General features: G+C 33.7%; 1 protein-coding gene and 1 pseudogene across 5 annotated transcripts in view; one reads left to right on the top strand and one right to left on the bottom strand.

Moving 5' to 3' along the window:
- Positions 1–24,896, top strand: part of ADGRB3 (adhesion G protein-coupled receptor B3) — a 682,811-nt gene that overhangs the window by 389,474 nt on the left and 268,441 nt on the right. For all 5 annotated transcript variants that reach the window (XM_074333154.2, XM_074333153.2, XM_074333155.2 and 2 more), the window contains one exon: positions 6,412–6,455. In XM_074333154.2, coding sequence (XP_074189255.1) covers positions 6,412–6,455 — 44 coding nt within the window. The remainder of the gene's footprint in view (positions 1–6,411; positions 6,456–24,896) is intronic.
- LOC109456835 (small ribosomal subunit protein eS27 pseudogene) lies at positions 13,983–14,236 on the bottom strand (annotated as a pseudogene).

Below are 24,896 nucleotides of genomic sequence, written 5' to 3'. Positions count from 1 at the left end.
CCAGACGTCTGACCCACGGAAACTGCAAGATAATAAATTTGTGATTCTGCACTGCTAAGTTTGTGGTAATTTTTACAGCAGCAATAGCAAGTAAATAACCCTGCATTGGAGCATTGCAAAATTTTTAGATTATGAAGGTAATATACATGTATACATTAATAGTGCCATTTGAACCAGATATATGACAATACTGATAACACATTACATTATTCAATAAAAATAAAATTAGCAACTAGAAATTACATTTTATCCTGCTGATTATTATACCAGCACTTTAGGAACCTGATTAAAGTAATCACCTGACAGCAAGAATGGCCATTGTAAAGAGGAGGTGGCATATTAGGCAAAATCAGAGGAAACCACAAGATAGCACTGCCTATGCAGCCACAGGACGAACCTTGTGGAACCCGATGCTGCATGTCAGGGACAACTCTTGACATTTGCAGATATGTTAAGTTTTTAAAGCAATTTAGCAAAACTTTTCTGCTGACAGCTGATAGACTGGAGCAGCAAAAAACCAGCCCTGCCAGCCTTTGTCTCCACTACACCTCATAAAAATATTATTAGGACACATTATTATATCCTCTTAGCTATAAAAGGAAAAGATTCAAGCCATGGTTAAATCTATAAAGAATCTAGTTATTTAGGTATTTGTTTAGGAAAGTATTTGCCACTTGAAGTCATAGGAAATACTTGGAGAGTTTTTGCCCCCTAGATGACCCATTTGTTTGTTGAGAGGTTCACCAGATTCCTTGCAATCATTATAGGAATGATGTAACCATATGTGGGTAAGACACTCTGGCACATATACGTGGAGGCAATGATTGTCTTTGAAGGCTACACACAGAAATATTCCGTGATAGTGTTTCAATATTTTATTGTTTCCCATATGTCAAATGCAAAGTATTCATTGAGAAATAATGTGCATTCAGGTTAGTGATATATCTCAGAAATCAGAGAAGCAAGCGGTTATCACATCCACAAAAATAGTGTCACCTGGTTAATGTGAGCTACTGAGTAACCATATAGCAGAAGCTGAATATATGCCCTCTGTGTTCCAATTAAATAGCTGCCAACTCCTCTAGAAGAGCTATGTAACATGGATATAACTCGTTCTGATAAAACAATATTCTGCATTTTTCACTTCAGTGGCCTTTATATCATTCTGCTTTCGTTAAAGCCAATGCTTTCTTTTTCATCTCCTTGATTTGACTTGTTCCCAATGTAATTCTTTCTATGGAACCCTTGTAAATCCATTCAAAAATTCTGTATCTCTATAGTCCTATTACTGAAACACGGTATTGCATTTTCGATGAGGCTCTCTAGACTTTAGATATCTATCAGCCACCCCCGAGAGAGAGAGAGAGAGAGAGAGAGAGAGAGAGAGAGAGAGATTTTTTCTTTTTAAAAATAATTTAAAAGTACTAAAATTCGAGAGAGGATCTAAGACATATATGAGATGGGGATGGATACACATAGGCTAAAGACAGTATGGGAGGAAAATGGTATCAGAATGATGGAGATGTCAATGGATATGGGACTGAATATTTTCTTGGGTGAGTGGGAAAGGAGAATGGGAAGAGATGTGGGTTATAAAAGAATGGAATAAAAATAAGAACGGAATGAGAAAAAAATAAATAAAAGTACTAAAATATGAAACAGCACCCACCATAACCTTGAAAAAAGTTTTGAAGAACATTCAACAGACTATTTCCTGTTGTTGAGTTTCATATCATATCTTTTTCAACTATATCATCCCCGTGGGTGGTGTATTACCCTTTCAGGGACTATGGAACTGTTTGTAGCTTAAGAGACATAACCCAGTAAGGGTTTCCTCCCATTCATCAGCTTTTAGGGACCTGTTACAGATAAGACTACAGAAAAATTTACATCTACTAAGATCTTACCTACCCTAGCATGCATTCCTGGAATTATTTTGTGTGTTTTCACAAGACGCATGAGAATTATAAACAGGATATAAATGGCTTTTTTTCTGGATCAGGTCAGTTATTTTGGAAATGTTCTGGAGGAATTCTTAAAATCTATTTGTACGGTTATCTAATGATTACAACTAAACTTTCACGGGGAAAGAATGGGAGGATAAACTTAGCAAACTCCAGGTTATTTTAATGCAATGCCTTTATGTCTAAAATTTAGAAAATTAAAGAGAGATAATATAGTGAAAAGCCTTGCTCCCATTCACATTCAAAAAGTCAATGTACAATTCACTAGAAGACGTGACAGAGAGAATCATCTTGGAACATCTGAGTCAGAGCATTGGAAGTGATGAAATAGTTATGAAGTCACTGCCCTTCTTTATGTCCTTAGATGCTCTGTCTCTTTGCTTGGTTGGCCATTATGGACAAGAGAGTATTTTTGTTTTCAGAGAACTGTGAAAGGTACAAGAAAGCTAAGAGTTTTCCAATTCAGAATGTATTATGGCACATGAGCACTAAGGAATTGAAAGTTTGAAGAAAAACAGTAAAGTAACCGTATTATATCTGTGTGTGTGTCTTGAGAGATTTGTCTCCAAATTTGATGTGGATACATATTAAGGGATATGGAGGGTCTAATTATTAGAATGCATGTTCCTAGTTTATCCCTAATTTCAAAATTAATGGAGCCAAGGAATCCACATTTTTTAATAAACATCTCTGTCATTCGAAAGTAGATCCAGAGAAAACACTTTGAAAACATTAAGTTATCAAGAATGTAAATAAGATACTATGTGAATTGAATTTATTCAGAACTTAAAAAGACCAAGGAAAAATTAGAGAAACTTGGTCTTTATTTATTTTTGTTGTGATTGTTCTCTTTTCTGTAACCAACTTCCTTCAGATCTCTGCTCAAATATTATCTTCTTGGTAAAGCCTTCCTTACATACAAAATTGCAATCCATCCCCTTCCCACTCTTTCCTACCCATTGTGATTTACTTTTCATCAGAGCACAGGGTACTATTCAGCATATTATATATTTACTTGTTTATGTTGCTTGTCTCTCCCCTTGCCCACTTCACTGTAGTTAAGCCTATGAGGCAGGATTTTGTTTTGTTCAATGCTGTATTCCCAGTGCCTCAAGGATACCTGGAATGTAACAGTTTATTAAGTGATTTTTGCATGAATGAGTAAATAAATGGAACAAATTGTTTTGATCATCTTCCTGGCTCTCTTTTCTGAGTTATGTAATTTATGAGAGTAATTTACCATGATGAGATGTATTTAAAGTATTCCATAGTAAAATTCACTTATGAATGTCCTCCCAGAATCATTGAGATTGAGGACTAGAAAAGACGTCAAACTCCTTATTATATATATATATATATATATATATATATATATATATATATATATATATATATATATATATGAAAAGTTATACAGATCAGAGGAAAAGAGAGAACCACCAAAGGAAAGGAGGAAAAAAGAAAAGTTATGTAGAACAAAGTAAAAGACAAACCTGGTGCTATAGTCTAAAATAGCTATATCTAAACAGATATATTAGTTTGGTTGTTGTGGAAACAGAAGAGAGAAGTAAAAGAAAATAGGAAATACTATTAAAGACACTTGAAAGTGGTATGTAGAATATCTATGGTAATTAGAATATTTGGGTCATGGTACATTTTTAAAATGCTTAAAAGTGGGTGAGTTGAAATGTTTAACAAGAGTGTAATTTTGAATGGAGGCAAGAGAAAAAAAGTTTTTTTGCTAAAAATGTGTTTTTCAATAATAGCATATTCTTTCCCAAAGTTTTCAAATACATGCAGTTTTAATATTTCAAGTGTCAATTATATTGACAGGTTTGTAAATTAATCTTCTTTAGCCCACTTGTCTCATTTACCTGACAATTTTTGTTTTCTTACTCTTAAGCATTTCTTAAATCTATTTTTATAGGTTAGTTCACAGCTTGCCTCTTTTCCTCTGGCTCATGTCATTCGTCACTGCTCCTCATCATTGAGCTCACTTTATTTCCTGGTATTGATTTCCCCGTGAATTTCTCATAACAGATCTTATAGCAGAGGACCATTGAGAAAAGTACCTGAAAATTATAGCAAGTATTTTACAAGTGGTTTCCTAGCAGAATCTTTTCGCCATTTTTTCTTATTTAAAATTAATCCATCATGTTTTTTTTTCCTTTATGACCCATTACATATTCTTATATTCCTTAAGTGAGTGGTCTGTCCAGGTACTGAGATTCCTCTAATTTGTTCTGCTTACTTTTAAATTTCAAATGTTTAAATAATTGACCTCAGCTCCCAGTACATATCTAGTGACTGCGTTAAAATGAATGTTAGCGGGTTGTCTGTCTGTCGTGTAAATCCCAGAATGTGTAGGGAAACATAAGATTAAGTGTTCCATTTTGGAACCTATAATATTCTCACATGGATGCTTTTTAAATGCTCACAAAGACGGAAAAAAGAGAGAAGCATCTAAGAGATGAGGTAAAGAAGGTACAGGATAAAGCTGAGGAATGAAAAAGGCATGGGATAAGAGTAGAATAAGCATTTCTCATCTTTATTTTCATCTGAAAGTGGAAATCAGTTTCTTTGGAGGAGTGAAAAGGAAAGGGGTACCCAAACGATTTAGTTCATATAATACTTCTTTTCTAATATTATTTTATTTTGTTGTAACCTGTTATGAACTCTAATTTTGAAATATCAATCATATAATCAGCATTCTGTATTGGTTTATATAGAGATTTAACTTAATCTACCTCATACATTGCTAAAAGTGAACTAGATATAGAAGATCTGTTATTTCAGGTTCTTCACCTACATTTACTTTCTACATCCATGAAATATATACTCCCGTACCTTTCATTATAATATACCAAGGATAATTTATTTTCTATAAAGCACTCTCAGCTCTTTTGAGTAAATCCCTAGATATATATAACATGGCTTTGATACAATATTGTGTTCTGCTGATCACAAAAAAAGGATTTCTTAGGAAGTCACAAGCTGTATTCAAATTTCAGGTAAAACCAGATAGGGTCGCATAGAACAGATGAGGAAACCAATTTCAAACGCCATTCCACTCCCCATCCCTGTAACATCTATATCTCTGTCTCCTGTAAAAAACAGCTAAGAACCCACTTCTTCCATGAAACTTGTTCTGACAGGGTGCATATTCACCTATGGGAAGAAGCCAGTACCTGTTTCAGAACTGTAACTTTTACCTGCCTTGGCCTAGTCATCATTTTATCAATGACTTGGTTGGAAAAGGCTGTATATATATATTCTGTTTATTTCTTCATCCTGTAATGACACAAAGCTTGGAAGCAATAATGAATTTGTGGTATGCACAGTCAGGATTCAAAAAGCTCCTAAGAGATTTCAAGTATGAATAATGCCTGTCAATCTCAGGAAGAGACTACCAAATATCTGATACAGTCTCGGATTGCATTACTAAGAGCATGGACCTCCATCGGACAGGCAATAGTACTACTTCGTTCTGCACAAGTAGGACACAAGTGAATGGTTTCTCTAAACACATTTTAAAAGTGTGTGCTGTGTGCTTCAGGAAATGAGTGATATGGAGGATAAGAGAACTTGAAACCAACAGAGTATGTTTAATAGAGAAAAGAAGACTCTTCAGAGGTATGATAGAATCTTCAGATATCTAAAGATATTGCCTAAAGGAAGAATTACTAGGTTAGTTCCAAAGGGAAAAATAAGAGCCAATGAATGTGGACAGGCAGACAGAAAGAAAAAAACTTCCCAATGATTAGTACTCTTCAAAATAGAAAGTATTTGCCTGAATAATCAAGTGTAAAAAACTCATTGTGTCATCCTGAAGGTCATGGTGGCTGCTAAATACATAATAATTAAACCTGAAAAAAGCATTTTTTTTCTCATAATTTCATTAGACATGACTCTATATAATCAGTTGATTAAGAAGGTGTTGCAAATCAACAGACTCTCTGGAAATTGACAATTAATGCAAACATCTCTTGCCTGTAGGAAGCTGACCAATTAGAGGCAGAAGAGGAAGTGGCAGTGGTGGTGGTTGCACATGTGCCTAATGCAGGATGTTTCACTGTGATTTAAATATTGTAAATACCTTGGTCTTCTTAAAGGAAACAACCCAGCAATTAATATTTTAGAGAAAAATAATATAAATCATCGAAGTATGGACCTTTTATTATATGAGAGCTTCATTTTCAAGTTTCAAAAAAATAAATACAGGTTATAGTATGGTGAATAAATAACTTGTTTTCATGTGAATAAATTGTGAAAGGAGTCAAAAAATCTATGAGAAAGGACATGAAAAATTTTTATGCAAAAAATGTGGAATTTTAAAGTATTTTACTGCAATTTAAGAGTTCTGCCATTCTGTTTGAATTTTACACAATCCTTTGATTTTTTATGTATGTATTCAAGATACAGTTAATCTTTCTCTGCTTATTTTTAGGGTACTTTGAATCCCTATTGTGTGTTATGGGATGACTCAAAAACGTAAGTGACAGATGTTTTCTTACATTACTTTGGACTAAATATTCAAAGCACATTAAGTTATTTCAGCTTCCTGCTAGTCAATAGGAATATGATAAGTTACTGGGGTGTGAGTTACACTCAAAAAGAAAACATTTTCCTTTTTTGAATCTGCAGGACAGCATGATGAATGTGTTTGTGTGTGTGATGATGCCATCGGGTTACGTCCCAAGATAGGATTGCATTACTTAATGTGTAAGGCACATTGTGATGTGAATTCTATGAGGATTTTTTAAAAGCTCTGATATTTTAAAATTATAGAAGCTCAAATGCTATTTCAATATTTGGCCCTAGTAATTCAGTTTAGCATTGCAGAATAAAATAGCAATCTCTATAGTCATTTAGCCAATACATTTCTTGTGTGACCTTGAATCTATTATCAGAGTAATGCAATATTTATGTGGCCCTTCCAAATTGTTTTGTTATAAAAATGTTGAGTGACATTTAATTTGCTTATTCATATATCTTATGAAATTCATGAAGACAAAAGAAAATAATTACAATAAATAAGATGAATAATTCTTCTATGTATCCCTTTGTTTGTACAAGTAATTGCAATATATCTGGTCAAAATCATCTTAATCTCTTTGGTAATTCTATGAATTTTAAAGTCTTAAAGAGCAGAACAATCCATGATTACATCTTAATTAGACTCCTATACTTTAAATACTTATGTAGCTTTATTTCAACATAGTAGCCAGATAATACAGTCAGGTTTCATTTCGTTTTGTTTATGTGGAGGGGAGATAAAAACCAATAAATCCCCAAAACTAATACCACCATAGGTATGCTGTCAGACAGTACTATGTTGTTGGGTTCTATGTATTCTAAGATTTTCCCGTGTTCTTCACCCTAAATCTGATCTACATCTGAGGTTTTATTTTATGATTTGTCTCTCACCTGTAGTTAGTGGAGAGTCTAGAAGAGGAACATTCTTAGAATTTCTAGGTAAAGAGCAAACCTATAGGCAGTGTGCTCATTCATTCCTAGGATACTAATACGTACAATTTACAGTTATTTATGTGGTTGAGAAATCAATGATATTAACCATATTTTTTACTATAGATTCTGATATTTTAGGGATCCTCTTCTATGGACCTTAGTGCCATAAGGAGAATCCCAACTTGTCCTGGTGATAAGATGAGCTGGATGTCCTTACTGATGTCAGTATTTTTTCTCTTTGAAATCCTACAGGAAAATCCATGGTAGTAAAATTTTTGTAAGCTTTCTTTTTTACCAGTAGCCACAAAAGACTTGGTAGTATATTCTAAGGCACTGCTTGGTATGCTGTACAGCCAAGAGAAAAATAAAATGCTACAGAAATCTATGTGAATGTTCTATTCTAGAAAAATAGGCCATCTTACAGCTACTTGCATATCTCCATGAATACCAGCTTTGATTTAATTATCTTTTTAGTGGGTAGAGTGCACTTCTATCTTGACCCAAAGAGGGGAAAGTGTTAGTTATTCCAAAAGACCTTTATGACTGTTAAAGGGATACTACAAAAAGAAACAGAATTCTCCAATTTTGTTGAATTCCTTTCAACAAATTTTGTTGAATTCTCTTGAATTCCTTTCACAGATGTCTAAGGTGTTGTTTAATTTATAAAACTATTGGTGTTTGAGGTCAGCTTTAAGCTTAGGAATCAATCACGCTCTACTTTCTCTAACATCTGCTGATAACCTGACTCTTATCCATTACAAAGAACTTGTCTTAGTTTCACAAAATTTAACCTTTAAGTTGTCCTTGAAGAAAACAGTGAGAAGAAGTGTGCTCATCTGCCTTTCAAAGCAGACTGTCTCAAGAGATCAGTATAGTTCATGGTTCCTTGACGTATCTGTTAAGTGATCAGAAAGCTTTTCACTGCCACAGAACTTCGGTCCCATCACACTTCCTGCCAGACTGTTTCGTTATTAAGTTGTTTTTCTGGATGAGTTTTAAACAATGAAGGTTAAGACCACTTTATTTCATTTTTTTCACATCTGTTCTACTGTGATCATGTTCATATATATAATAGTTTATCAATGCAGTGATTTTAACACTGAGTATAAGTACTCCAAGTATAGTTAATAGTGAAGAGATATAGCTACTTCTTTTTATACAGAAAAGGGTTAACTTAAATGATGATTTCAAGATTATAATACAGTTGAAATTAAAAGCTGTCTTTTAATCTTGGTGTAGGCTATCAAATTGCCTTACTTTTAATTTGTTTAATTAATGTTTAATTATAAAAGTAATACATGAGTATATTTTACTTGTTAAACTTTAACATAACTGCTAAGACAAAAGGCCCCATTAATAATCACCACCTTGGATCTCCACACCCACCCGTCACACCAAGGTCCCTCCTATTTATATTTTGCTATGTATAATATCAAGCATCCACTTATGCATTGACATATGTATGAAGCCATATCATAGAAATGAACAGTATTTTAACATAAATGTTATCATACTGTATGTAACACTTGACATTCTCAAATTTTAATAATATATAATGGAAAATTTTAAAATTTTACTACCGTGTTTCCTCAAAAATAAAACCTAGCCTGACCATCAGCTCTAATGCATCTTTTGGAGCAAAATTTAATTTAAGACCCGGTACATTATATTGTTATATTATATTATATTATATTATATTATATTATATTATATTATATGACCCTGTCTTATATTAAAATACGACAGGGTTTTATATTAATTTTCGCTCCAAAAGACGCATTAGAGCTGATTGTCTGGCTAGGTCTTATTTTTCAGGGAAACATTGGTACATATATATTTCATTCCTTATACTTGCTGCATTGCATAGATATATTGTAATCGATTTAGTATTCTCAATATTGATGACACTGTGATGGTTTTCAATTCATTTCATTCTATTATATAAACTGTGCTTCTGTGTTTCTCCTTGAGGTTGTCTCTGACCACCCAGTCCAAAGCATTACTCTCTTGTTCTCCTTATATTACCCTATTTTATGTTCTTCATAGCATGCATTCCTACTTTCTTCTTTGTTTTTGTTTTCCTATTGTCTGTCTCTCCCACTAGAAAGTAAGCACCATAAGTGAGATACTTTATCTTTCTTATTCACTACTATACTCTCAATCCGTAGTACACCTGTACATAGTATACATTCAAGAAATATTTATTGGTTGGTTTTGTACAAGAATGAATGTTTGAATATTTCTCAGGTACCCTCGCTATTTAAAACTTATTTCTGTTTATGTTTTGTTTTATGAGTGACATATATTTTTAGAAATTAATAGAGCTAACATTGGAAGTTTGAAGGGAGAATACATCAACTTGTTACATAGTAAATTCTATTATAAACAGTTAATTTCATTTCTAATGGTCATCTGCTATCCTGATAATCCCAAAGACATTTTATTTTGCTCTGATTAGACACACTAGTTTTAGACAATTTAAAACTGTATTTTCATTCTGCTTTGGCTAACTAATTTCCAGGATTTAGAAAATTCTTCGTCATGGCTGACCCATGAAATACATTAAAAGCCTACTGCAGAAATAAGCTTATTTTAGTTAGGAGAAAACTTCCTTTGTAAAAGTTTTATTTTAATGTAGCTTGAAAATCTGTCATTTGGGTGAATGATAATTTGCATGTATTTTGGGCTATTCTAAATTTGGATTTTGAGTATTGGATCACGTGTGGTGACTACATTTCGTGATAAACCTATAATTCTCTCTTTAAATTAGCCTGTGGTCTTTTACCATGGATCTTAGTAGCACCATGTGATGCTATCAGGTCTGTAAAGGATCATGTTTCTTTTCAGAAATTCTTTCAGAGTTTTAATTGCATACATTTTAATTATAACATCTTAATTATTGCTAAACTGTTTTATCAATCCATTTATAACATATTTGCCTACTTATAGTTGAAAACAAAGAACAAAGACTTTAAGGATTAGACTTTCCATTTATCTGTATTTCAAATTGATTTATTGGAGCCGAGAGTAGCAATAATCCCAACTTGATTGAGACTGACTGACACTGTCTGGTTTTATGTCAAAGTTCAGTATTTCAACTGAAGTGATTCCTCTCCTTTGCTTCTGTTATCCTTAGTTCTTCATACCCAGGACATCTTCCTCTCTTTTATCATTCATATTGGAAGTCACCATTTTGTTTACCTCCTAGTATGATTCCTAGAAAATGTAAAACTGACGCTCTAGCCTTATCCCATCACTCCAGAAAGATTGGCATCATGTTCTTTTCTATTCAGGTGACTGGCATACCTGTGCCATTAGGGAGACAAAATATTACACCTTTAGAAACATACACTTTAAGAAAGACCTGTTAGCTCTTTGAAGCCAAAAGCAATTATGCAAAATATTACTATTATTGGGAAAACAACCTTTCCACTCCAAGAAATAACCAAATGATAAAGCTCTTTTTAAAAGTTCTATTCAAGTTATGCTAGCCTGGGGCCAAACTAACATGGACAAAACTTAATATTCTTACTCTTATTATAAAGGAGCAAAAAGAACAAGGGAGAGATCTTGTTGGAGACTTAATTTATACAATAGTTAAATAAAACGGGCCAAGAACAGATCTGTAAAACAGTAATATGATGGTCGTATTGTTTTAGGGGAAACATGGAAATAATACTTAAAGAAGTATTATTACCTTTATGGCACAGATTGGTATGTTTAAAACATGTTAAAATGTAACTGAATACATCATATGAGGCAGTCAACACTTTGGAAAGAAATTACACGATTACTTGAAAAACATGATGTTCAGTCTTCCAAATTAACATTTTATGTGCAACTTCTAATATGTCCAATATATGTCCTCGGTGTCAACATATTTAATTTTACCGGATAGTCTCTAAATTCATGTTTGCTTCTCCATAATCGAAGTGCTAAGAAATAACTCTTTCTGACTGGCATATGATATAACTGCCTCAGTGGGTATATTCCACTGAGAGCCTGTGTAAATCCAACTGCAGAAGCAGTGAACTTAAATTTTTTGCCATTTCCATCTAAAATGTCAGGATTCCATGGAACTTCCCATTATCTATTCAAGCCCAACCATCAATTCTTTAATAATATGAAAATAAGTTATGCTTTTTCCCTTGATTATGGTCACACTAACAGAAATGAGCTATGAGAACTTTACATTTGATATCAAAACACTAGTCCTTATAAATTAAAATTTACCCAATCTATAAAAAATTAAATGTTGTATCATTGTCAAAAATAATCATGTCCAAATTCATACCAGTTATTGGTGTTCAGATTTACTATTGATAAAATTTTTGCTTCTGTCTGCAAAACAATCATGCTCTGTTGAAAATACTGCAGAATGCACTAGAAAAACCTTAATTTTCTGAGAAAATAACAATATAATTAAAGATTCATTGGTAGAAACAATAATAAATGGACCTTTCTTTACTTTTGTTTTTCTGCCTTAGAGTTTACATTACTTTTTGCAGTTTTCTGATATCCACAATTGTGTGTTTTCTCATAAAGCCATTATAATTTAAAATGCCCTTGTTTCAGCTTCCTTCAGGAAATTTTCTTTTTCATATTTTAAAATGTTTTAACTTTTCTTTAGATTTTTTTAAATTACACCATAGATTTTATGGTATTGAATCTAATTTCCTGAAGGTGTATTCTTGTATTAGTTAGTGTATAACAATACCTTTTTAACTGGTAAATATAAGTGCCTCTAATATTATTAACTTCTAATATTCTAAGTGCTTCTAATATTATTAACAACCCATTATGTCCATTAGCATGATCTATGAAGTTTAAGAAACATTACATTATTCATTCCACATATATTCTGAGGCAAATCTTGGGAATGAAATAACACCACATAATTTATTTTTGTTATTATTATTATTAGTAGTAGTAGTTTCAGGTGTACAAAACAATGTAATAGGGGTGTAACTATAGAGGGGTGTAACAATACACCCCTCACAAAGTGATAACCCCTCCCCCCAGTCTACTACCCCTCTGACATCGTATATAGCTATTACTATCCCGTTTACTATATTCCCTATGCTGTACTCCACATGCCCTGACTGTATATATACCAGGGGTGCCAAAAAATATATATACACATGACTTGTATTCATCTTTTGTTATTGGTATATATTGAGTATTACAATTTTAATACAGTTTTTTTTTCCTTTCTTAAAATGTGTATACATTTTTTTGGCACCCTCTGCATATATTATAGTTTACATTTGATATTATTCAGCTTCAGCTTCAGGTGTGCAGTGCAGTGGTCAGGCATCTACATCATCCATGAAGTCTCCCTAATAAGACGAGTGCCCATTTGACACCTTACAAAATCCTTATAACACACATATTTTTTTTATTGTAACCCTCACCTTGATCCTCCAAAGTAGCAGTTGGTAAACTCTAGCCTGCAGATTGTGGGACAAATCTAGACTGATACCTGTTTCTGTAAATAAAGTTTTATTGAAACACAATTATGCCTGTTTATTTACCTACTGTTTATGGCTTCTTTTATCCTACAACTGTAGTGTTAATTTATTGTAACAGAAACCATATGGCCCTCAAATCCTAAAATGTTTGCTATCTGGTCCTTTACAGGGGAAAAAAAAAAGGCAAATTCTGCTCCAGTGTTTTCCAGTATTCTTTACATCTTGGCCCACATAGAAAATAACTATACAGCACACTGGGGTAAATGAATGAAAATATGTGCAAGCAAAGTCAAGATAGGGAGCTCAAGGGGATCAATATCTCTATTAGGCCTGGAAATTTCTCAATCATTATTTTTGCAAATACCAATTCACCCAAAATCTGTCTCATCTTCATCTGAAATCCTAAACAATGTTGTTTCCTCTTCTCCTTGTATCCTAACCTCTCTTCCATATTTTCTGCTATGTGTTTTCTCAGTGATACATTTTGGAAAATTTTTAACCTAATATTCAGTTCACTATTTCTCTATTTTTGTCCAACTTATTTAATAATTTGGAGAGTTTTGAATTTATCATTTTTCTCATTTCTAGAGTTCCCATTTGCTAATGTTTTTAATCTATTAGATTACTTTTTAAAGATTTTTATTACAATATAGCTAACATAAAATATTGTAGTAGTTTCAGGTATACACCATAGTAATTCAATAGTACCACCTGGCACTATACATAGTTATTTCCATAACATTGACTACATTCCCTATGCTTTACTTTACATCCCCATGACTATTTTGTAACTACCAGTTTGCACCTTTTTGTTTTGCACTTCTTAATAACTTCACCTTTTATACTCTGTCTTCAACCCCCCTTCCATCACCCAGAGAAATCTAGTACCCTTCTGACACCATACATAGTTGTTACAATATTATTGACTATACTCCTCATGCTATTCCCTACATCCCCATGTCTACTGTGTAAAAACCAATTTGTACTTCTTGTTTTGTTTGTTTGTTTGTTTGTTTTTTCTTTTAATCCAAAATGTGTTTATTGGGATGGTTCCTCACTCATCTTGACTCAGGGTGTTTTAGTACTGCTTCCTTCTGAAGGAGCATCCTTCTGTAAGCCTTACTTTTCCTCCGTAGGCTGACAGAGGACCATGAAGCAGCCAACACACAAATCTAACATTTGTGCCTGACTAAAGATGGTGGTAATTTTATAGCATCCTGGGCATTTCATGTCCATGAAGTAGGAATTAGGGCTCTGCACAAGATGTTTTTTCTTATGTTTCCTCTTCTCCTCTTCTGGAGAGAGATGAAGGAGTTCCTTAGTGAGAGGCATGTTTTTGTGGGGAGGTCATCACCACTGGGAAGCCAATTTGTACTTCTTAATCCCTTTGCCTTTTTCACCCGCTCCCAATCCGCCAACCATCTGGCAACCATCAAAATGTTCTCTTTATCTATAAGTTTGTTTCTGTTTTATTTGTTTATTTTGTTCTTTAGATTCCACATATAATTGAAATCATGTTGCATCTGTTTTCTCTGTCCGACATACTCCACTGAGCACAATACCCTTCATCCATGCCACTGCAGATGGAAAGAACGTATTCCCTTCCATGACCGAGCAATATGCACTGTATATATCTAGCACCTACTCTTTATTCATTCATCTATCAACAGACACCAAGGCTGTCCACATCTTGGCCATTGGAAACAGTGTTGTGATGAACATATGCATACACAGGTTCCCTTGAAGTAGAGATTTGGGATTCTTCAGATAAATTACCAGAAGTAGGATTACTGAGTCCTTTTTTGTTTCTTATTATGGCCTTTGTTTTAAAGTCTATTTTGTCTCGTATACGTATTGCTATGCCAGCTATTTTTGTTTCCATTTTCATGAAATATCTTTCCCCATCACTTTATTTCTCTTTCGATCTGAAGTTAGTCTCTTATAGGCATCATATGTAAGGGTCTCGTTTCCTTATCCATTCAGCCACCTTATCTTTTGATTGGAGCATTTAATCCACTTATATTTAAACATTGTTGATAGATATGTAGTTGCTGCTATTTTATTATTCATATTTTTTATTCTTTTTTTTTTTTTTTTTTTTTTGGTCTTAAACAAGTTCTTCAAGATTCCTTGTAATACTGACTTAGTGGTGATGAACTCCTTTAGCTTTCACTTGTCTGGGGAGCTCTTTATCTGTCCATTGATTCTAAATGATAGCTTTGCTAGGTAGAGTCATCTTGTTTGTAGGTACTTGCTTTTCATAACTTGGAATATTTCCTGCCACTCTCTTCTTGCCTGCAAAGTTTCTGTTGAGAAATCAGCTGACAGTCTTATAGGGACTCCCTTGTATGTCACTAACTGCTTTTCTCTTGCTGCTTTTAAGTTTCTTTCTTTGTCTTTAACCTTTGGTATTTTAATTATGATGTGTCTTGGTGTGGGCCTCTTTGGGTTCATTTTGTGTGGGAATCTCTGTGCTTCCTGGGCTTGTATGTCTCTTTCCTTCACCAGGTTAGGGAAGTTTTCAGTCATTATTTCTTCAAATAGGTTTTCAATTTCTTGCTATCTTTCTTTTCTTTCTGGTACCACTATCATGCAAATTTTGCTATGTTTGATATTATTCTAGAATACCCACTTTTTTTTTCTTTTTGTTCTGTTTCAGTGTTTTTGCTATCTTATCTTCTAAATCACTGATTCAGGACTCTGCTTCATTTAATCTACTGTTGATTTTCTCTAATGTATTCTTCGTTTCAGTTATTGTATTATTTATTTCTGACTGGTTCTATTTTATGTTTTCTATCTCCATTTTTCTGTTTTCTATCTCTTTGTTGAAGTTCTCCCTTAAATTATAGAGCATCCTTATAACCAATATTTTGAACTCTGCATTTGGTAGATTATTTGTCTCCATTTCGTTTAGTCATTTTTCTGGAGCTTTGTTCTGTTTTTTCATTTGGGACACATTTCTTTATATTCTTTCCCCTGTAATTATTGAATAACTCACCATATCCTGTAGCATATCTGTTGGGAATCACTGACATAAAGTGCTTTATGTCTAGATCATTGTTAACTCATATATTTTTTCTGCCTTATATTATAGCAATTTGATATTCCTTTCTAGATTTTTAAGTACTTTAGAGACTGGAACTGTGTCACATTCATATTTGTAAATATACCAAATAGAGCTCATTAAACTTATCAATTCATGTGACACACATTTCTGGAGATCCTATTATTTGTTGTGCTATTCAATGTGCCTGGCACTAGATAACAGACAAAAATACCTACTTTATGGAACTTGGATACATTTTGCGAGAAAGGAAGGTGATAAGAACATAAATATATTAGATAAATATAGTGTGTTAAAGGGGTAAAATTTTCATAGGGAGATGTTATCAAGATAGGAGAATAACGAATGACATTTAATTGAATTGATTTATTAATTTGATTTAGTTATTCCAAGATGCCACCATTTATTACACAATTAATATTTATTTAACAAGTGCCCAAAATATGCTAGGTAACACGTCAGGATACATTCCTGGTTACTCATATTTGACCAAGTGCTTTTCTAAGCCACCTAACTAACTGTGACATTTGGTGGTAGAGTTCTATGTTCATTCCAGTTAGTTTTCCCTAAGTGTTTGGCCCTCCATCTTTATAGTGTGCCTACAGTTTAAATGTCTGTCCTTTTGGCCCCATAGTCTGTCCCTTTGGCCCCAACTTTCCAACTAAATTGTGTAAAATTGAAACATCAAAAGTTCTGGCCAAAAGATATCCGTATTATATAAAATGAAAAATCTTTTAAGTAAAAAAATAAAAATAAAGAGGTAAGAGTTTTTTTTCTTTAACATTCATTTGTTACATGCTATTAAAATCTAAACTCAAAAACTTGTTGGCCTTATTAATAGGTATTTCTAAATCTAAAATATTACCAATAACATCTACATTTAGAATTTTCTGTAGACAATTTATATACACATGAATAGTAAGACCACATTTTTTTTTCCCCTGAGGGGTAGGGACATAGCACAACATGGGGGCAGTACTCATCCACACATACCCCAGATGTTTTCTGTTTGTGTTTTTTTTTTTTTTAAGATTTTATTCAGGAATATTGGGGAACAGTGTGTTTCTCCAAGGCCCATCAGCTCCAAGTCGTTGTCCTTCAATCTAGTTGTGGAGGGCGCAGCTCAGCTCCAAGTCCAGTCGCCGTTTGCAATCTTTAATTGCAGGGGGCACAGCCCACCATCCCATGCGGGATTGAACTAGCAACCTTGTTGTTGAGAGTCCGCACTCTAATCAACTGAGCCATCTGGCCACCCCTCCGGAAGCTCAGTGGCAGCTCTTTGAAAGACCACAATTTTTGAAAGAAATAATATTCTACAATATTCCTCACAGTTCATTGAAAACACTGTAGGAAGTAGGGGCTCCAAATTTATCAGTAAGGCTGTCTATTTGAGTGTATGAAATTGAAAATTAGCTTCAACTTTTTAGTTAGTAATATAGAAAAAATTATGATAATAAATATTACTACAACATATCTAATAACTCTAAATGTCAGATTCCTTAAAATTCAAAATGAGCCTAATAGTGCCTGTTGCATGAAGTGGTCATGAGGTCAGCAGAAAAAGTGCTTCACCAGAGCTCATCCCAGTGGCTAAAACATTGGCAGGTGCTCAATAAAAGTTTGGAGTTGGGTGAGTTGATTCATTGGTTGATTGGTTCATTGGTTGGTTTGTGGGAGAGTCGAACATGGAAAGATAGCTATTCATATTTTCTTACCTGAACAATTGGCCCCATGTATCTGGAAAAGCAATTTTTTAAGGTGTCAGATACCTTGAGAAAGTTAAAAAAAAAAAAAAAAAAGAACCTGGATAAAGTAAGGCCAGGAAATGCTGGCCATAGAAATCTCTCATTGGTGTTTACATGTGCTCTGCACCTTACTCCATCGTCCCTCATTCTCCCTCTCATCCTCACAAAGTCATTGAATTCAGTTTTCAAAGTATTTACTTCAACTAAATGTTTTAAAAATCAATAATAGCAAAACTGGGAATTCATCCAACATTTCTCACCAATTTATACTGTTCTTGGAGGCCCTGGGATGTTTCCAAGAGACCTTTTTGACAGGATTTTTTTTTAAATTACACTGTTAAAATATTAATGGATATAGTATTAATAAGAGCAACCTAGAGCCGGCTGTTAAGGATAGCCCCCTAATGAACCTCTTAACTTGCTCATGTCTGTGGTTCTATTTCTGAAAAGATCCAGGTTTAAGTTGCTGTGTGTTCACTTTAAATAATTTAGAACTGTATTTTTCAGTTGTTTCAATGACTCGGGCTAAAAATTTCCCCAATTTATATATCCTCTAAACAACAGATTGGACATTTTTCTTAATAGTTAATTTTCTATTTCCTTTTGTTATGTTAAGCCTAAAAACTGCCCACTTGTGCCATAGTTAATAATTATTTTACAGCTTTGGAGTTAATGACATTTAGTAATTACAGATAGCTAATGTCATCTCTCCTTAGATACCATTATTTAGGCAAGTCACTGTGTATTTGCAAATATCTCTTAAAATCCTTAATATTATTTTCCAAAGTATTTAAAATATAGATTTGAGTGGACATTAGCAGATGTGAAATCAATGTAAAAAATTATTTTAAAGTTTGGTAATAAATACATAGGTTATAGATTTAACTTTGGAGATCGCTGAGGAAAAGCAATAGGAAAACAATGTATGTAGTAGTAATGATATTGGTTAAAACTTGAACCTACTTTTTATCAAACAATGATGTTTGATATAATTGACAAAAGTAATTATATTTGAGAGGTGTAAATCAAATAACAACTTTAAGCACAATATCTTACAAATTATACATGCAGTCAAATTGACTTCTTATTGCACACGATATTTTGCAAAGATTAAAAACATGTCACTGTAAAATAAAGCACAGGGAATATAGTCAGTAATATGGTAATAACTATGTATAGAGCCAGGTGAGTACTAGACTAGTCAGGGAGATAACATCTTAAATTATATAAATATCTAATCACTATGCTGTACACTTGAAATTAATTTAAAATAATATTAAATATCAGCTATAATTGACAAATTTAAAAAGGGAGGGAAAGGGTGAAGGGGAATAAGAGGTCCAAATTTCCAGGTATAAAACAAGTAAGTCATGGGGATGTAACATACAGCATAGGGAATATAGTCAATAATATTGTGATAGCTAGATAGGGTGTCAGATGGTTGCCGGACTTATCGTGGTCATTACTTCTTTAGGTATATAAATGCTGAATAACTAGGTGTATTCCACCTGAAACTAATATAATACTATATGTTAGTTACATTTTAATAAAAATCTTTAAAAAATAAAATTACAGTCATACCTCAGAGATATTGCAGGCTCTGTTCCAGACGACTACAATATATTGAATATCACAATAAAGCTAGTCACACCCATTTTTTGGTTTCACAGTGCATATACAAGTTATGTTTACACTATAGTATAGTCTATTAAGTGTGTGATAGCATTATGTCTAAGAAAACAATGTACATATCTTAATGAAAAAATACTTTGTTGCTAAAAACCGTTAACAATCTTCTGAGCTTTTATCAAGTCATAATCTTTTTGCTGGTAAGGATCTTGATTTGATGGCTGCTGACTGATTAGGGTGGTGGTTGCTGAAGGTTGGGGTCGCTGTGGCAATTTCTTAAGATCAGATAGCAATGAAGTTTGCTTTATCAAATGATTCCTTTCACAAATGATGTTGCTTTCACAAATGATTTCTCTATAGCATGCGATGCTGTTTGACAGCATTTTACGCACAGAGCTTTCATAATTGGAGTAAATCTTCTCAAACCATGCTACTGCGTTATCAACTAAGTTTATGTAATGTTCTAAGTCCTTCGTTGTCATCGCAACAATCTTCACAGCATCTTAAGCACTTTTAGCTTCCATCTCAAGAAACCATTTTGTTTTTCCATTCATGAGAAGCAACTCCTCATCCATTAAAGTTTTTATTCATTTATTTTTTTTTTAGTTTCAGGTGTACAAAACAATGTAATAATTAGACATTTATACCCCTCACAAAGTGATAACCCCCCCACGCTCAATCTACTACCCTTCTGACATCGAGTATAGCTGTTACAATTCCATTGACTATATTCCCTATCCTGCTGTATTCCACATCTCGTGAATATACATATATTCACGAGTGCAGGTGCCTGACCACTGCATTATACAGCTATACACCTGAAGCTAAAGTTGAATGTCAACTATAATTATAATTACAATATTATTCAACTTTAGCTTCAGGTGTATAGCTGTATAATGTAGTGGTCAGGCACCTACACAGTCTGTGAAGTGTTCTCTCTAATAAGTCCATTAAAGTTTGATCATGAGATGGCAGCAATTCAATACCATCTTCAGGCTCCACTTATAATTCTAGTTCTCTTGCTGTTCCCACCACATCTGCAGTTACTGTGTTTCCCCGAAAATAAGACCTAGCCAGACCATCAGCTCTAATGAGTCTTTTGAAGCAAAAATTAATATAAGACCCAGCATTATATTATATTATATTGTATTATATTATATTATATTGTGTTGTGTTGTATTGTGTTACGTTACGTTACATTGTATTGTATTACATTACATTACATTATATTATTATACCTGGTCTTATAGTAAAATAAGACTGGGTCTTATATAATATAATAATTAAATTTTGTTCCAAAAGACGCATTAGAGCTGATGGTCCAGCTAGTTCTTATTTTTGGGCAAACAGGGTATTTCCTCCACTGAAGACTTGAACCCCTCAAAGTCATACATGAAGGTTGGAATCAACTTCTTCTAAATTCTTGTTAATGTTGATATTTTGACTTCTTCCATTGAATCGCAAATGTTCTTCATGGCATCTAGAATGATGAATCCTTTCCAGGTTTATAATTTATTCTCCATAGATCCATAAGAGGAATCATTATCCGTGGCAGCTATAGCCTTATAAAATATATTTCTTAAATAATAAGACTGGAAAGTCGAAATTACTTCTTAATCCATGAGCTGCAGAATGGACGTTGTGTTAGCAGGCATGAAAACATTAGTCTCATTGTACATCTCCATCAGAGCTCTGGGGTGACCAGGTACATTGTCAAGGAGCAGTAATATTTTGACGGAAAAAAAAGTATATATATGTATATTCTGAGCAGTAGATCTCAACAATAGACTTAAAATACTTAGTAAACCATGTTGTAAACAGATATGCTGTGATCCAGGCTCTACTGTTCCATTTGTAGAGCACAGACAGAGTGGATTTAGCATAATTCTAAAGAGACCTCAATTTTTCAGATTGGTAAATGGACATTGGCTTCCACTTGAAATCGCCAGCTGCATTAGCCCCTTAACAAGGGTGAGCCTGTCCTTTGAAGCTCTGAAGCCAGGCATTGACTTCTCCTCTCTATCTGTGAAAGTCCTAGCTCTCATCTTCTTCCAGTATAAGACTGTTTCGTCTACACTGAAATTCTGTTGTTCAGCATAACCACCTTCATTCATTTTTCTAGCTTGATCATCTGGGAGAACTTGCTGCAGCCTCTACGTCAGTGCTGGCTGTTTCAACTTGCACTTTTATGTGATAGAAATGGCTTATTTCCTTAAACGTCAGTGTAGGTCCTATGTTTATAGATTTTTTCAGCCTGATTTGAACACAGATCATAAGTTATTGAAATGTAAGATCCCCTTCAAAAACTGAGGATAAGAAAATGTATTTTCTACAGAACTTCTGCAAGCTTCAAACTTTTCTTCCGCAGCTTCTTCACCTCTCAGCCTTTGCAGAATTGAAGAGTTAGGGCCTTGCTCTGAATGAGGTTTTGCTTAAGGGAATGTTGTGGCTGGTTAGATCTTCTATCCAGACCACTAAACCTTTCTCCATATCAGCAATAAAGCTGTTTTGCTTTCTTATCACTTGCATGTGTTCACTGAAGAAGCACTTTTAATTTTGTTCAAGACCTTTTCTTTCGCATACACAATTTGGCTGTTTGGTGCAAAAAGCCAAGCATTTGGCCTATCTCAGCTTTTGACATGCCTTCTTCACTAAACTTAATCATTTCTAGCTTTTAAGTGAGATATGTGAGACTCTTCCTTTCACTTGAACACTTGGAAGTCATTATTAATTGGAATAAGTTCAATGTTGTATGTCTCAGGGGATAGGGAGTCCCAAGGAGAGGAAGAGAGATAAAGGAAAGGCCAGTGAGTAGAGTAGTCAGAAGATACATAGCGTTTATTGGTAAAGTTCACCATATCATATAGGTGTGATTAATGATGCCCCAAAACAATTATAGTAGCAACATCAGCAATCACTGATCACAGATCACCATAGCAAGTAGTAATGAAAAAGTTTGAAATATTCTGTGAGTTACCATAATGTGACACAGAGACCTGAAGTAGAAAAATGCTATTGGAAAAATGTGCCCGATAGGTTTGCTGGATGCAGGGTTGCCACGAACTTTCCATTTGTAGAAAACACAATACTTGGGAAGTGCAATATAATAAAGTGCAATAAAATGAGGTATGCCTGTAATTTGGAATCTACATTGAAAAACATTAATATCTTCAGCTTAAAACTACAACGCTATATTGCCAATGCATAACATACAAAAGATTATCTGTCTGTTCCCTTTGCTTTCTATAAGCATTCACGTACTGGTGTCATTAGGCGACTGCTTTTTAGTGCTATTTGTAGAACTGTATTTTGACAAGAACTGGGTGAGTTTTATTGCTTTAGTTTTCACGAGCATTGTAAGCCAGCACTGTTCTAAAATGGTATACTCAGTAGGCTAATTCTAAGTGGATGGTATTTTTCCATCTCACTAATAGATATAGTTATGATGTTTAAAAGTGTGTGGTTTAGTTTGCTAGGTTTTATGAATCTGTATTTGAGAATATAACCAAAGACATGAAAACTGATACCAGGTTTTTGTTTGTTTGTATGTTTGTTTTGTTGGGTGGTTGGCTGTTTAGAACTGGGGAAGAGGGAACAGGAGTAGCACTGAAGAAAGTCTTCCACTAGAGTGTATTTTAAACCACTTCAACCAGTTTTGTGGCTACTCCCCAGAATTGCTATGTGTGGATGCCTGCATGCTTGAAATACACATTCAACTATGCAGATTCGGAAATTTTATTAACTTAACATGATCTGCTCTCAAAAATGTCCTCTGGGCTGCAAGGAAGACTTTGCATACCGCCTGAGTACTTTACTAGAAATGTAATTGTAATAATGTGCCATGTCATCTCAGAATTCAGTCCAACAAATTATCAATACTACTTACCAAAGTCTACAACCACTCTTCGTTTTGGGAATCATACACATATATAGACCCTGTACAGCTTATAACTTGAGCCTAGACTAAAATTGCAGTCAGATAAGAGACTGAGACCACCTCCATACCTGCTATCTATAAAGGGAATCTCATTTATTTTCTTTAGTTTTTGTCAACTGCACGTCCCAGGACAAGCTAGCTGAGATTTAGAAGGCAGAGAGTTTAGCATCACTGTTCTCATTTCATTACCATCTACCTCTCCTAAGTTAGGACATGTGGAAAATAGAATATCTAGTTATCCAAACAACTGTTACATACTCACCTGATGTTGGAAAATCAAAAGAAACTGTGCAAAAGATATTAATAGAGAGAATTGGAAAATAAATTATAGATAACTATCCTGTGTTCCAGCTAAAAGTAATATAACACCTTTCCTTGGATAGACCTCACACTCTCCATGAATCTATGTCACAGATGAACAACAATCCTTTGAATAATTAATTACAAAATATTTAATTAAAATATATTTCTGCCTCATCTTAATGTAGATCCTATGTTTATAGATCTTTTCAGCCTGATTTGAACACAGATCATAAGTTACTGAAATGTAAGATCCCTTCAAAAACTAAGCATCAGAAAATGTATTTTCTACAGTTTTACACATTCAAAACTTAAGATTTGTTGAATGTCATTGGCTTTTTCAGGGAGGGTTCCCCTTAGCCCTTTTTTTTTTTTGACTCCTCTTGCCCTATGACTTCATTTCTGTTTAACTAGTACCTAGCACAGTTCATGGAGCAGAGTAGGTGTTTCATAAATATTTACTGAATTAAAACTGAATGAAGTGTTCAATTTTATAATAAATTCAAATAGGTTAATTCCTTGCCTATATAGACACATGTGCTACACAAAAATGGTAAGTTTTATGGATATATATATAAAGAATAGTATACTATTTCATAGGTGGTCTGTTAATAGTTCCATATATGCTCGTATTGTATAGCAACTTATATGTTCCTGAAAGTTAAAATGCTCTTGTTCTTGTTCTTTTTCTTTCAAGAGAGAAATAAGTTCTTTTTGCCATAGAAAATACAGTGAGTGATTCAGTGTTCATGGGAGGAATTCATAATTCAGGCTCTGATTTTCACGCTGCCTTTCAACAACACCTACGCCACCCAGAATAATAATGTGCTAAGCTGCAGTGGCTGCAAAGATTTCAATAAAAGAAGGAAATTATTTTCATAATTAGTGATAAGTTCTTAATTTGTTCTACTAAATGGTAGATCAACCACAGTTGGCAAAAAAAAAAAAAATTATGTGTTGATATTACAGGTTTAGAAAAGGAGGCTTGCAGTTGTCTTGAAATGTTAAGGAATGATAATTTCATTGTAAGGAGATAAAGGGTTAGTAGAAATTCTTTGACACTCTAAAGTTGAAGTATCACATTGCCTTCTCATATTTAAAATGCTCAGTAAAGTCACTTACGAATTTTTACTATTATTGAAAGCAGACAATTGTCTTTTTTAGTGAATAGTGTTATAAGATATCAGCAGGACAGAAATCAGTTCCAACTATAATTAAACTTGTCAAAAATATTAACATGAGCTATTTATTGAGACCTACCCTGAATATAGGTATAATCCTTAACTTCATAAAAAAAGTATACTATTTTATATTTTT

The sequence above is a fragment of the Rhinolophus sinicus genome, chromosome 2 (genome assembly GCF_057876585.1).
Source record: "Rhinolophus sinicus isolate RSI-liver-muscle chromosome 2, RSI-T2T, whole genome shotgun sequence".
NCBI classification, from domain to species: Eukaryota; Metazoa; Chordata; class Mammalia; order Chiroptera; family Rhinolophidae; genus Rhinolophus; species Rhinolophus sinicus.
The sequence above is the reverse complement of the archived record's forward strand: the minus strand, read 5'-3'. Positions and strand labels throughout refer to the sequence as shown.